General features: G+C 34.5%; 1 protein-coding gene across 1 annotated transcript in view; it reads right to left on the bottom strand.

Annotated features, from left to right (window-relative positions):
* Positions 1-16,762, bottom strand: part of LOC127726919 (dolichyl-diphosphooligosaccharide--protein glycosyltransferase subunit 1-like) — a 44,052-nt gene that overhangs the window by 18,038 nt on the left and 9,252 nt on the right. Inside the window, exon 2 of the mRNA XM_052234302.1 lies at positions 10,984-11,039. Within this exon, the coding sequence (XP_052090262.1) occupies positions 10,984-11,039 (56 nt within the window). The remainder of the gene's footprint in view (positions 1-10,983; positions 11,040-16,762) is intronic.

Below are 16,762 nucleotides of genomic sequence, written 5' to 3'. Positions count from 1 at the left end.
GTGCCTAACATAATACATATTTTCTATATTGAATTCTTATTATTAATATTAAAACCATGCCATTATAAAAGTGTTTGTCATCATATATTTTGAAAATGGGTGCCGCCAGAATTTTTTTTACCCCAAAAATCTTTACAGATTATATTCTACATAGGTATCAAATTTCGTTCAATGGGTGCACTTTGAATGTTTTCAGATTTAACTGCCCATTTTGAAAATGGCTGCAGTCTAATAGATTTTGATGCCAGGAATGAATTCTGGACATCTTGCTTAACCTAGATAAACAAGAGTTTTGATGCAATCGGAGCACTCAACAGTTTGTCATAGAATGTTACAAATGTGTAGAAAGTGCTTTTAATCTATCAAACTAAAATAAAACAAGAGGCTGTCAGAGTGACAGCAAACCAATTTTCCTGCATGAAAATGATATTTGCAAATCTGGACCCCAAACAGGATCAAGTAAAAAAAAAAATATATAGCATTCAGAAAATTAGTTTATACAGAATAACAAAACAAACCTACCACAAAATTCTTCAAACAATTTACCAAAAAAGAAAATTTTTTTTTTCAAAATATCTTAATACAATGTCTTTTAAAGATCTTTAAAACTTATCTGTCATTATCTTCAAAATGTCTAATAATGAACACTAAATTTCAAACTATATTTATACTGTCCTACAGAGCTTATCATCAACAACACTTAGGAAACACAAAATTTTCAAAAAATCTGTCACTCCAATTATAATTGTGATTGATAATTACCACACGTTTGTTATCTTAAAAACACTTAGTGTAATCAAACTTTATATATATAATTAATAGTTCCCAACATTTTTTCTTTCATTTGTCACAAACTAATATCTGCAACTTATCTATCAATGTCAACAACTTTATCTACACAATGTAATGTAATGAAATATATCCTTTAATAAAAATAGATTATTATCTAATGAAACTGATATTTGCAAATCTGGACCCCCAAACAGGATCAAGTAAAAACAAGAAATGATTGTAACAGGATGCTGTTACGAAGTCTCCCAAACGAAGCTCCCATAATTCATAATTCCCAGGGTAGCCTGACATTGGGCAAAGTCCAGTGAAAATTGGTTTGGTTCAGTAAAGTTATATGCATTAGTGATGCCTGGGGACTAACCCTGTATATAATTCAAATCATCTTGGCATGACAAACCAGAATATATATGGTTTAGGGGTGGGGATCTCGATCATTTACAAGATACTAGAACATTGGTGGTGGGGAGAACCCCTGGGGACTGACCCTATACGTCATTCAAATGTTCGAGACATGACGAACAGGAATATATTTGGTTTAGGGGTGGGGATCTTGACCACTTAGAAGATATTAGAACTTTCTTAAATGGCAGGGGTGGGGGTGACCCCTGGGGACTAACCCTGTATATCATTCAAACCATCTTAGCATGAAAAACCAGAATATATATGGTTTAGGGGTGGGGATCTTGACCACTTACAAGATATAAGAACTTTCTTAAATGGCAGGGGGTGGGGGTGACCCCTGGTTACTAACCCTGTATTTCATTTGATGTGCTTTATCATAACAAACCAGAATCTATATGGTTTAGGGGTGGGGATCTCGACCATTTACAAGATATTAGAACTTTCTCAAATGGCAGGGGATCAAGATGACCCCTGGGGACTAACCCTGTATATCATTCAAATCATCTTGGCATGACAAACCAGAATATATATGGTTTAGGGGTGAGGATCTCGACCATTTAGAAGATATTAGAACTTTCTCAAATGGCAGGGGGTCGGGATGACCCCTGGGGACTAACCCTGTATATCATTCAAACCATCTTAGCATGACAAACCAGAATATATATGGTTTAGGGGTGGGGATCTTGACCACTTACACGATATTAGAACTTTCTTAAATGGCAGGGGGTGGGGGTGACCCCTGGGGACTAACCCTGTATTTCATTTGATGTGCTTTATCATGACAAACCAGAATCTATATGGTTTAGGGGTGGGGATCTCGACCATTTACAAGATATTAGAACTTTCTCAAATGGCAGGGGGTTGGGATGACCCCTGGGGACTAACCCTGTATATCATTCAAACCATCTTAGCATGACAAACCAGAATATATATGGTTTAGGGGTGGGGATATTGACCACTTACAAGATATTAAGAACTTTCTTAAATGGCAGGGGGTGGGGTGACCCCTGGGGACTGCATTTCATTTAATGTGCTTTATCATTTAGAACATTTTCAATTAAAAAGATTGTGTCTATCGCAAACGGTTTTCAATTTATAATCATTTGAAAATTTAAAAAAATAAAATCCCATAGGGTTCTATAGTAAAACCCTCCTTTCTTTTTGCCCCTCAAAGTACCCCTTTATAAACCCTATTGCACAAACAAAACCCTGATTGCACCACTAGACATGTTAGTCTAACATATTGTGAAACCCTAAGTTAATCTGACAAGCGGTTTTGGAGAACAGGTGCGGACAAGTTCAAATTTAAAAGCGGCGGAAGAGGAAGAAGAAGAATAATAACTAGATTTTCCATTGCAAGCAATAGCGGATGTCACCCTTCCCCCATTGACACTAAGCAGCAGCCATTTCGAAAATTTTAAACAGTGAATGCACATATATGCATGGCAATACATATTTCTGTAATTTTTCAGAATATTTGAAGCATTTTGAAATTTTCATATTTTTGCTGTTTCCATGGCAACGGTGGCCATTTTGGAAATTCCAAAGTCAAAAGTCTCATCCAGACTTGCCAGTTAACATTATAATCAAGTTTCATTAAGTTTGGAGCATTTTGAAATTTTTGACATATTTGCAGTTTCCATGGCAACGGTGGCCATTTTGGAAATTCCAAAGTCAGAAGTCTCATCCAGACTTGCCAGTTAACAATCGTATGAAGTTTCATAAAGTTTTAAGCATTTAGAAATTTTTGACAATTTTTGCTGGTTCCTATGGTAACAGAGACCAATCCCAAAATTTAATGACAGATGCCACATTAGTACATGGGAGGGAACATACCTTCAAAGTTTCAATGGATTTGACCTACCATTTTAAGAAAGTAAATGCTACTTTAAGGTTTTTGAAGCATTTTGACCATTTTTACATTGTTTCCATGGTAACGGCAGCCATTTTGGAAATTCCAACTCCAAATGCCACATCTACAAATGTTGCTCATCGTTACTGTGAAGTTTCATTAAATTTGGAGCATTTTGATATTTTTGAAATTTTTGGTGTAGTTTCCATGGCAACATAGTAGTTCCAATGATTGCCAAAATAAGTTAAAACCTGTATATAGTGGACAACTACATTGTATTAAAATTTAATGATTTTAAGTTTAAGCATTCACAAATTATTCACCAAACTCCAAAATTTTATTTTTTCACTTTTCGGTTTCCATGGTAACGGCAGCCATTTTTTAGTGCCAAAGTTCCACAGCAACGCAAAAGTTTGTGTTCCTTGTTATAGTGAACAATCATTTAGATTGGTTCCATCGGCTCTGAGAAAACTCCCGGACAAAATTAGGTGGAAGTCTAATAATAATAATAATAATACAGAATAAAATGCTCCGCTGGGGCCCAGCTTGATACGACCGCAGAGGTCAAACCCTGAACAGTTGGGGCAAGTATGGACACAACATTTAAGCTTGATACAGCACTGAATTTGGATTGTAATTAAATATTTGACACAGCATAGGTTTCTGACACAGAATGAAAGTGGTCAAAGAACTTAAATTTTTTTAATTTACCTATTCAAACCATATCATTATTATTTAAGAAATATTTCATGGGGGCTTGAATATATCACGATTTTACCACGGGTTGGCCCTTTATGACAAATATTTTACCCTGAGAGATAGCGAGGGGTAAAATATTGGCATAAAGGGACAACCCTTGGTAAAATCACGATATATTCTAGCCCCCATGAATTATTTTGATTCTAATAGGACAAATACGGCAATTCTTTTGGATCGAATCGCTCTAGGTGAAGGCATTATTTGCCGTTCCCATGAATAAACGCACTATTAAATTGACGTAAAAGAACGGAGCAAACTGAATAAATGGCATGCTTAAACTATTTACAATGACATATTTAGATAGGTTTGAATGAATCTAAATGATAATTGTATTTATATATCTTATATGGAAACAAAAAATGGCTTATATAACACATTTTAGCATCGTTTGTTAACGTTTCCTTGTTGTGATGATTTTCGGTTTCACAAGCGTGTATTTTCCCGTAAAATGCTTATATTCTTACGTCATCGTTCTATGACGTCGGGTAGCCCATTCATAAAAAAGCATATGACGCGGGAGTACGATCGGAACAGCCCAAACAATATATTCATATTTTACCACGGGTGTGTACTCAAAGCGTTTGAAGAACGTCATGTTAGAATTGCTTTTATATATAAATCAGAAATAACCAATTTAAAATGGAAAATTTTAAAGAAAAAAAAAGAAAAAAAAATCCCCCCCCCCCAAATTTTTTAAACCCCTTATGATTCATCACCCCCAAAATCAATCCCAGCCTTCCCTTTGTGGTATGGTACCTTGCAGTACAATTTCAGAGAGATCCATACACTTGAACACAAGTTATTGTCTGGAAACTAGAAAAATGCTTATTTTTGACCCCTTATTTCTAAACTTTTTGGGCAATTACCCCCAAACTCAATTCCAGCATTCCCTTTGTGATATGAAACCTTGTAGTACAATTTCATAAAGATCCATACACTTACACACAAGTTATTGTCATGAAACTAGAAAAATGCTTATTTTTTGTCCCTTTTTGGCCCCTAATTCCTAAAATTTGGAGGCAATTACCCCCAAAATCAATCCCAGCATTCCCTTTGTGGTATGGAACCTTGTGGTACAATGTCAGAGAGATCCATACACTTACACACAAGTTATGTCTGGAAGTTACAAAAATGCTTATTTTTGGCCCCTTTTTCCTTAACTGTTGGTACCATAACCCCCAAAATCAATCCCCACCTTCCTTTTGTGGTATTGAACCTTATGGTAAAATTTCATTGAGATCCATTCACTTAAACTAAAGTTAGAGTGCGAAAACTAATGTGTCTTCGGACGACGACGACGTCATACCAATATACGACCACAAAATTTTTTTTGCGGTCGTATAAAAAGAAACAGAGGAAAAGCAATATGTCACCCGACATTGTCGATCGGGTGACATAGTAACAAGTAATCCTGTGTTAAGATGCTAACACAAAAGTCGCCAAAACGGCCCCCAACCATTGTTCTGCTGTTTCCATGGTAACGGCAGCAATTTTGAAATTTCAAAGTCGGATATCACATCTTCAGATGACAGGTCACATTACAAGTAAGTTTACAAGTTTCATAAAAATTGGACCGATTTGGACTTGGTTTTCGTGTTTCCATAGTTACGGTGGCCATTTTGGAAATTCCAAAGTCAAATGCCACATCTACATAAGACAGTCAACATTTGTGTAAAGTTTCATTAAGTTTGAAGCATTTTGAATTTTTTGACATTTTTGCAGTTTCCATGGTGACGGCAGCCATTTTGATGGCACATCTCAACATGACAGGTCACATTACTGTCAAGTTTCATAAAGATTTGACCAAATCTAGATTTTTCACATTTTTGTTGTTTCCATGGCAACGGCGGCCATTATGAAATTCCAAAGTCAAATTCCAAATCTACATACACTCGTTAACATCTCTGTAAAATTTCATTAAATTTGAAGCATTTTAAAAATTTTCACATTTTTGCAGTTTCCATGGTAACAGCGGCCATTCTAAAAATTCCAAAGTCGATTACAGCTACATATGGTGCTACCTGTAATAATCTATCATTATATAACATAATAAAATGCTCCGCAGGGCGCAGCTTGATAGGACAGCAGAGGTCGAACCCTGAACAGTTGGGGCAAGTATGGACACAACATTCAAGCTTGATACAGCTCTGAATTTTGATTGTGATTAAATATTTGACACAGCATAGGTTTCTTACACAGAATGAATGTGGTCTAAGAACTTAAAAATTTTAAATTGGACATTCACCTATTATGGTCCAATATCCAAAATCTAAATACAGGGTTAGATTCAGCATATCAAAGAACCCCAAGAATTCAATTTTTGATGAAATCAAACAAAGTTTAATTTTGGACCCTTTAGACCTCAATGTGGATAAAGTTGATAACGGGGCCCAAAAATCAAAAATCTAAATACATGGTTAGATTCAGCATATCAAAGAACCCCATATATTCAATTTTTGTTGAAATCAAACAAAGTTTAATTTTGGACCCCGATTTGGACCAACTTGAAAAATGGGCCCATAATCAAAAATCTAAATACATGTTTAGATTCAGCATATCAAAGAACCCTAAAAATTCAATTTTTGTTAAAATCAAACTAAGTTTAATTTTGGACCCTTTGGACCTTAATGTAGACCAATTTGAAAACGGAACCAAAAATTAAGAATCTAAATATACGGTTAGATTCTGCATATCAAAGAACCCCAATAATTCAATTTTTGATGAAATCAAACAAAAAAGTTAAATTTTGGACCCTTTGGACCTCAATGTGGACCAATTTAAAAACAGGGCCCAAAATCCAAAAACTTAATACACGGTTAGATTCAGCATATTCAAGAATAAAACCCCATTCAAATTGATCAAGAAATAAGCAATTTATAAGAAGTATCTTCTTTTAAACAATACTGTGCAATTGAATATTTCTTGCTATTGCGCAAAACTGTACAATTGACAATTTCTTGCTATTGCGCAATATTGTGCTATTGGGTATTTCTTGCTATTGCGCAATACTGTGCAATTGAAGATTTCTTGCTATTGCGCAATACTGTGCAATTGAAGATTTCTTGCTATTGTGCAATACTGTGCAATTGAAAATTTCTTGCTATTGCACAATACGTATTATATAATAATTTACACATCCTGTTTGGTGTGTATCTCCTACCATATCATTATTATTTGCCTTTAAATATAAAACAGAAATAACCAACTTAAAATGGAAAATTTTAAAAGAAAAAAAAAAGGAAAAAAAGAAAAAAAAAGAAAAAGAAAAAAATCCCCCCCCCAAATTTTTTGAACCCCCTTATGATTCATCACCCCCAAACTCAATCCCAGCCTTCCCTTTGTGGTATGGTACCTTGCAATACAATTTCAGAGAGATCCATATACTTGAACACAAGTTATTGTCTGGAAACTAGAAAAATGCTTATTTTTGGCCCCTTTTTGGCCCCCAATTCCTAAACGTTTCGGGCAATAACCCCCAAACTCAATTCCAGCTTTCCCTTTGTGATATGGAACCTTGTAGTACAATTTCAGAAATATCCAAACACTTACACACAAGTTATTGTCATGAAACTAGAAAAATGCTCATTTTGCCCCTTTTTTGGCCCCTAATTCCTTAACTGTTGGTACCATAACCCCCAAAATCAATCCCAACCTTCCTTTCGTGGTATTGAACCTTAAGGGAAAATTTCATGGAGATCCATTCACTTAAACTTAAGTTAGAGTGCGCAAAACCAATGTGTCTTCGGACGACGCCGACGACGCCAACGTCATACCAATATACGACCAAAAAATTTTTAATTTTTGCGGTCGTTTAAAAAGTACATAGGAATAATTCAACACTATCACATGACTAATCACATGACTATTGTTCTAGAATGTTCCATGAAAATTGACCCCCTAAAATAATGCCAAGATGACCCCGGGCTGAAATAAAAAATGTGGAATGAACACCTGGACATCGGTCTCTTGTATTACACAAAACTTAAAGGTGATACCAGTAGCGAATCAATAGTCGAAAAATGACCCCACCCATGTTCCAGCCCCCAAATAGTGCCAAGTTGACCCCCATTTGAAATAAAAAATAGTGAATGCACCCCTAGGGATACTACCCCAACATCATATCAAATATAAAGTTTCCATCATTTAAGGCTTGGAAGAAAATGGTCGGACAAATTAGGATTAAGAAGAATAATAATAATAAATAACGGGACAAAACATAAAGTCCCCAAAACTCCGTTTTGACGACTTAACTAGATTTGCCATTGCAAGCAATAGCGGATGGCACCCTTCCCCCAATTGCCAGGCGAGCGGCATCCATTTAGAAAATTCCAAAGTCAAAGAGTGCATCTACACATGCAAATTATCATTTTTGTAAAGTTTCATTAAGTTTGGAGCATTTTGAAATTTTGGACAGCTTTGCTGTTTCCATGGTTACGGCGGCCATTTTGAAAATTCCAACTTCAAAATGCAACTCTGCCAATACCAGTTACCATTTCTGTAAACTATTATCCATTTTGCTGCATTTTGATTTTTTTGGAAATTTTGGACATTTTTGCTGTTTCCATGGTTACTGTGGATAATTCCAAAATTCTAGAAGCAGACATCTCATTGCCACATGTCGTTTATATATCAATACAGTTTCATTGATTTTGGTGAAATTCTCTTTTAAGAAAATGCTGATTTTTATGCATTTTCCCATAGGGTCAATGTAAAACATGCCCCCAGTTTCCATGACAACGGCGGCCATTTTTGACTATCCAAATATTGTCTTGACATCTTAGCATACTGGGTAACATTTTCATAAAGTTTCATCCAGTTGGGTCTTATAACGAAAGAGTTAGAATTTTTGATATTGTAGCTGTTTCCATGGTAACGGCAGCCATTTTGAAAATTCCGAAGTCAAACTGCAAATCAGCACATGCCAGTTACCATTCCTGTGGAGTTTCTTTCATTTTGGAACACTTTGATTTTTTTCGCATTTTTGCTGTTTCCATGGAAACTCCGGCCATGTTTTACCATTCCATAGCAAGTTGCACAACTTCACATGGGGTTCCTCATTGTAGTTGAGTTCCATAAACATTGGTCCATTCAGTTGAGAACTCGCGCGGACAAAATGTGTGGAAGAAAAAAAAGAAAAAAAAGAAACGTAGAATAACAGTATGTCACCCCAACTCCGTTGAGGGTGCCATAATAATAATAATAAGAAACGGGAAAAAACATAAAGTCCCCAAAACTCCCGTTTTGGCGACTTAATAATAAGAACTGAGCAAAACCAATAAGTCTTCCCAAACTTCGTTTGGGAGACTTAATTAAATATTAACACACCCAACAAAAATAAGTTACCACATAACAACTGTGACATCTACCTTCAAAACACACATGACTTAAAAAAAATAGTTAGAAATTATTGACAACTCCTGACTAAAATCAATTGAACAGATACAATCATTGATAGACTATCTATCCATACATATACTTATTAATTACACCATTTCTGTTCAAAGGGAAATAACTCAAAATAAAAATAAATAGCTAAAATTGTGAAAATTGAAGTTGACCTTCATTTAGTCACAGGAAACAACATATCTAAATTTGAAAAGATTTCGTCAAAGCGTTTTCATGTTAATGAACGGACACTGACACTTACCCCCGCCCTCCAAAGCAAAAAAAAGCACCCCTCTTCCTTTTCAAAAAATAAACTTTCCAAATTATATGCCTATCAGCGTTTCCGGTAAAATTGTTTCCTGACTGTGTAACACTTTAATTAACTGACAATGGACAATGGCATAAAGTTAAATACCTTGCCTTTGGCAGTTTTATCACCTCTGTTAATGATTGTTAACTGCTAATCAGGTGATTTAAGATAATTGAACAAATACTAGATATCTAATACAGAATGAAAATGTCCACGTTATCCATTTGTAATGTTTATGTACTGGATGTATACCATTAAAACTTTAAGTAGGCATTCTATAAAATTAAAATGTTAATCAATTTTATAAGCATACATAGACTAAATTGGTAAAAAATGTTTTGTTTCATAAGGGAGCTACCATTTGATTTTTATGGGGGGGCTAGGATGAAAAATTTTGTCCTGCCTTTTTTTTTAGTTGTAATCTCTGTCCTGCCTTTTAATTTTTCACTCTATTCGGTCCTGCCTTTTTTTTTAAAAGTTTATCCTGACTTTTTTTTACCTAAATTGTCATCCTGCCTTTTTTTTTACTCAAAACTCCTGTCCTGCCCATTTTTTTCAAATTTCATCCTAGCCCCCCCCCCCCCCCCCCCCCCCCCCCCCCCCAATAAAAATCAAATGGTAGCTCCCTAACCCTGAGTATGAAATTTAAAGAAATTTGTTAAACATAAACAAGATTGCACCACTTCCTGTTTTACTTCTTGTATTTATAATCCTCCTTACGTAGGAGCACTTAACAAATGCTATTATTCTTAACAATTATGGAGAGAAAAAAGTAACTGTTAATACCTTCTGCAATGTATGCATCAATATAATATCATATTCTGTCTCACCTGTTATATTTATAAAACACTTTGGTGTGCTATAAAAATACTTTTTTGTAACAATTTAAATGAGAATAAGTAACTTTCAATAACATATCCTTAAGTTTGAACAAGTAATTGAAATGCACATAATTTTATTGCATTAAAAATTCAATTTTGCATGTATATCTCCATCTTTCAAAACTACTTGTTTATTTTTATAGACTGGTATCAGTAATAAAACATTGAAATTTTTGATGATTATTTTCCTTCATTTATACCAAATGTACAAGTTTGTTTAGATTAAAATTAAAATGATATGCTTTGCATCATGGAATGATAATTTGATAAAACAAATTCTTACTGGAACCATGGCCAACATCAATTTATAAAATTTGCTTGAAATATAATTATGAAATATATTGTAAACATGTCCTCCAGTTGAGCCTATTCAAGGTAATTTATACACTGTCCAACAGTGCCTTTACAATCTGGGTTATTGCGCTAAAGTGCCCTTTCACACAACTAGCACCCTTCTGCACTGAGATTCAAGCTGAAACACTGTCCAGCAAAAAAAAATAACATGGAACATTGTAAACATATCTGACACGACATGTAAATTTTTCAGAAATTATCATTTTAACTGATATAAGAAAAATAGCAATTGCCTTAAAGCTACTAACCCATGGCCATCAACTGCTGTCTTTGAAACTGTGAGCTTATTGTCATCATCCTTTATCTGTAATTAGAATAAAATAAATCAGCATTGGATCATTAACAACCTGCTGGGTGGTCTGAGGTTTATGATTTTCCAGTTTTTAGTTCAGACCTACTTGTCCGTAATGAGTTACACCCAAAAGACTGATTTTTTACCATGAAAAAGTTTCTTTCAAACTATTTGTATCTAATCAGTAATCCAGTATTTAAATATTCTTAATATACCATATTTGATGAAAGTCGTTATTTCAATAAAAATTTTGTTTAACTAGATATGGACAATACCCCCTTCTGCTCTGCCTTATGCACGAGTATAGTTCCACATACTTTAGATTTGACAAAAAGTGAGGCCAAAATAAATAGTGTGTTTCCTATTTCACCCTGAAAAAAAAATAGGTAGGGTAGGTAGATAAAACATTTCATTTTATGAAAATATTTTATTTTTTTTCTATGGATGACAGCAGAAAAAGGTTCAAAAAGAAATTGTTTGATGTGGCTGCTTCTTTGATATTTAGAATAGTACTTAAATCTACAGCTTTTTTAATCTTCTGTTTTAGTTCTGTGTCAGAAATATAAAAATAAACTTTACTGCAAATTTTATGCATTTCATGGGTCACAATAGGAATATGTTCTTGCCGATTAATTATCTTACCAAAAATGGCAGTGAAAAATCTGGCATATTATGTTGGGCCTGGTTGAACCTAACAATGTAAATGACACACAGGGTATACATATGGGAGCAGATTAGTACCCCTTAAAAACACTGAACCATTATGATTTTTTGAAGGGTAATACTCTGCCCTTGCACCCTCTATTTTTAATATACAGATGTAATATGATGTTTGATAGAATGTGATCTTGAAGAGAGGGTGGTTCTAACAATATTAAAATTCCAGGTTTTGAGATGAGAATGCGAAATCTTTGTCTTAATCTATGGCAAATAAATTGCAGATATAAATATGACATGATTTTTTTTCTTTTTCTTGTATAAATTGTTATGGGTCCAGCCATAGAAAATATAAAAAGAATAAAAGTAGACATGGTGCCGGGGCAGATTCATTTATAAATGAACATGAATCATACACCATGTCTGCCTACTGGGGAAAGCTTTCTCTTTCTCGTTACACGTTGTCTGCCCCCTTGCCGTCATTAACTCTAAAGCTCAAAGCATTAACAGCAGTTTATGTTGCTTCCTGAGCACAATTCTGTACAACATTCGTAAGAGCGTTTTTTACAACAAAAGCTGGATTGATTTTAGCAGTAAATTGAACTCATTGTCGAGCCTTCGACTTTAGTCGAAAAAGCGAGACATAGCGATCCTACATTCCGTCGGCGTCGTCGTTGGCGTCCACAAATATTCACTCTGTGGTTAAAGTTTTTGAAATTTTAATAACTTTCTTAAACTATACTGGATTTCTACCAAACTTGGACAGAAGCTTGTTTATGATCATAAGATAGTATCCAGAAGTAAATTTTGTAAAAATAAAATTCCTGTTTTTCCGTATTTTACTTGTAAATGGACTTAGTTTTTCTGCCGGGAAACATTACATTCACTCTGTGGTTAAAGTTTTTAAAATTTTAATAACTTTCTTAAACTATCCTGGATTTGTACAAAACTTGGACAGAAGCTTGTTTATGATCATAAGATAGTATCCAGAAGTAAATTTGTTCAAATTTTTTTTAAATTTTTTCCGTATTTTACTTATAAATGGACTTAGTTTTTCTTCCAGTTAACATTAAATACAGTCTGCAGTTAAAGTTTTTAAAATTTTAATAACTTTCTTAAACTATCCTGGATTTATACCAAACTTTGACAGAAGCTTCTTACAATCAAAAGATAGTATCTAAAGGAATATTTTTATTGATTTTTTTTCATCATTTTTGTTGAGCCTGCGATTAACAGCAAAAGTAGGCGAGACACTGGGTTCCGCGGAACCCTTACGAATTTTTTTACTCTAAAATTGTATGTCAATTAACAGACAGATACAGTCTGTCCAACCTGAAACGATTCTAACTTTTGGTCCAAAGAAGCACAGGTACAAAATGAGATTTTGTTAAAATATGTAAATATACTGAATACTAAATTCATTATGTATACAAATATTTAAAAAAAATCTTGTCTTGTACTTGTGCAAAGAAGTTGAGCAAAATGCGTCAACTTCGTATTTCTTTCGTTTATAGGTCCATCATATCGTAATTATCCAGAACTCGATGTCATTATATTTTGCATCCATGTGATCAAATTTCGCATATTTGACAGCTAATACGCTGTACGGTTGTCGAAAAGCCATGCATTTTTATCTGAAATCTTGGTCCTTGAAACGCTTTACAGATCCATATTGATCGTTATTATCAAATGTTTTGAAGATCTGTAGTATTCTAAAAGAATAATTGGATCCGGACAGACAGAAAAATTCGGATTTTAAATATTTTATTTTTATTTTTGTCAATAAAATGTTAAGGGTCGGCGCCGGAAACAGAGATAGGGTCGGGAAACTGGAAAAACACAATTTATTTATTTTGGCCTGATGTTGAAGTACAACTTGATATTGTGCCCTGCCTGACCATAAGAAACTATAAATTTAAAACAATTTATGATGATCTATCTTTTATTTTTATTCTGAATGTCTACACTTGCAGGACTGAATGTCCAGCCAAAAGGTTTCAACTTTCAAGTTTTAGTAGTCACCAAGTTCAACTTCCCAGTATTGATCAAATATTTGACAATACTAAAAAATCTTATTTATTGCATTAGGGACATTAAACTGTAGTACAAGCAATTTTTTCAATTATGTATCAAGTCAGAAGGAAATGAAGTCTAACTATCGGTTTTTGTGAATATCTAACATCCCACTTTCTGACTTTTAGTACAAAAAAAAATGACCAAGTCCAAATACCTGGTATTTTTAGAATATATTTGAAAAAAATCAAAATCCTGTGGACATGCACACCTCTATTATGTGAAGAAACATCCGAAAAAATATCAAAGCTTTAGCTCAACAACTGTAGGAGGAAAAAGCTGGACAAACAGTATATCTATATCTGTACGGACGTACAGGAGTAAATTAATATGCCTCTCGACATTTTGTTGCGGGAGCATAAAAATTATTTAAACATAACTAGTGGGTTCATGGTGCAATAAAGGCCTGGGGAGAACACTGCTTATGTTTACACTTCGTAGCTCTTCTTCCTCTCGCTATGATCCTGAATTTTGTTACTTGAAATCAATAGATGCTCAGAATTCTATTTTCAAATTTATAAACCATTTTTACTTCTTTTGAAAGCAATTTTTATTATAAGCAAGCTTTGATATTACTTTTGTCTCAAAACAGCAAGTTTTTAAAAATCAAGGAGGTCATGCCCACATATGTGAATCTTCCCACAACATGTTAAATAAATGGGGAATGTGTCCATGGGACACAGATGATGCCCCCACTTGCATATAACATTATAAAGAGACATACTCAAGAACTGTAAAAGTGACTCTACCCAAATTCGTGTTTGATCTGAGTTTTGTGGTAATAAGAATTGTGTATAGGTTTCATAACATTTGGTTCAGGCAAACTTAAGTTAGAGAATGGAAACCAATTTTTATAGGGGCATAACTCAAGAACAGTAAAAGTGACACCACCCAAATTCAAACTTGATCTGTGTTTTGTGGTAATAAGCATTGTGTATAAGATTCATAACATTTGGTCGAGGCAAACTTAAGTTAGAGAACGGAAACGAAAAAATTCAGCAATTTTTCCATTTGTAAAGGGGCATAACTCTAGAAAGGTAAGTGACGCCACCCAAATTCAAACTTGATCTGTGTTTTGTGGTAATAAGCATTGTCTATAAGTTTCATAACATTTGGTTGAGGCAAACTCAAGTTACAGAACGTAAACCAATTTTGGGACGTAGGTTCAGACAGAAAAGGGTAAAACTTAACTCATTGGCCCCTGCAGACACATATGTAAGTCATCTTTTACTTTTGTTTTGCTCCCTGGTGACCCACAAGTGCTTCCGGATCCGCCATTTTGTATTTTCTGAAAGACACATATAAGCGTCATTTCGGTTGGGTCCCGTTTTTGTTAAACCTCTTCTGATTGGTTCGTATTAGAAGCTTGGCTTTACAGTCACGATTCCCCAATGAATATTTATTAGTTTTTACACGTGGCACAGTTTTCATTCATAAAATACACATCTGAATTTTACTACAAAGTCATTGATCTGTGAAACGTAAACAATGGCCGACCAAATCGACTTTCACTTTGATACAAGTTCAGATGAGAGTGAATTTGAAGGATTTACACCAGAAGATGTAATTCTATCAATAGAGAAGGGTGCACAGTTGCAACAGATCAATGATGATGAACTGTCTGACATTAGTTTTGAGGAAGAAGACGACGAAAGTCAAAGTGACAATGGCGAGGATGAATGGACTGATGCCTTGTCACAGATGGATTTGCCTTTATTAACTGAATCTGTGGGACCAACAACATCAATGACAGCGGAGAGAAATGAACTGGACTTCCTTAATTTAATGTTCCCAACAGAGATATTTGAATTTCTAGTCACACAAACAAACTTGTATGCACAGCAGCTTCAAGAAAAAGCTGGCAAACCTGACAGTCAGTGGTCAATACAACAGTGGCAGAAATGAAAGCATAAATAGGAATAAGAATCTTCATGAGTATTCTGGAACTTCCAACAATGGAAATGTACTGGTCATTGGATTTTATGTTTGGAAATTTGTTTGTTCCTAATATTATGCCTAGAGACAGGTTTGATAAACTGTCAGTACTTTCATGCAAATAAAAAAACTTCCAGTCCTCCCCGAGGAATGGCAGGACATGACCGTTTAGACCATCATGTCAGAACAATAGAAATTGTAAATCAGAACTATTCTGAAAACTACATGCCCCATCAGAATACAAGTGTTGGCAATGATTGCATTCCTTGGCAGACTTGGATTTAGACAATATTTACCTGCTAAACTGTCTAAATATGGCATCAAAGTTTGGATGCTGGCTGACTCTGAAAATGGATATTGCAATGAATTTATATTTATACAGGGAAAACTGGAGATACCCAAAACAATGAGCTTGGTCTTACCTCTACGGTGGTAATTAACTTGACTTGTAGACTAGAGAACAAGAATCACATTGTAAATATAGATAATTATTTCACAAGTTTTGATCTCTTCAAAATTTTGAAGGGAAAGAACATTTATGCTTGAGGGACTGCAAGATCAAATAGGAAATATTTTCCAGAGGTTCTACATGCTAAATGTGTCAAGAATCAAGGGGAGAAAAAAGTGGTTCAAAGAGGGAGGATAACAGCTTATGCCTGGAAAGACAAGAAAGTAATTTTTTCCTTGTCTTCTGCTGACGATCCAACATTTAGACAACCTACAGGTACACACACAAACATGTACAGCTTAGACAGAAAGATGGTACTCAGAAAATGGTTGCCAGTCCATCTGTTGTACAAAATTACAATGTCAAAATGAATGGCGTGGATAAAGCAGATCAAACTAGGACAGAATATCCAATATATCGAATGTGTAAAAGGTGGTGGACAGATATATTCTATTTTCTTCTGGACCTCTCAATTGCAAACGCTTTTATTTTAATGAAGGAGTTGCCAAACCATAATTTGAAGACAAATACTGGAAAGAACAAAGTAAGATCATTGCTAAGCTTCAGAATGAACTTAGCAAAGCAACTCACAGGAAATTTCAGGGGCAACGGAAAAAGAAAA

This window comes from Mytilus californianus, unplaced genomic scaffold (genome assembly GCF_021869535.1).
Source record: "Mytilus californianus isolate M0D057914Y unplaced genomic scaffold, xbMytCali1.0.p SCAF_19, whole genome shotgun sequence".
NCBI lineage: Eukaryota > Metazoa > Mollusca > Bivalvia > Mytilida > Mytilidae > Mytilus > Mytilus californianus.
The sequence above is the reverse complement of the archived record's forward strand: the minus strand, read 5'-3'. Positions and strand labels throughout refer to the sequence as shown.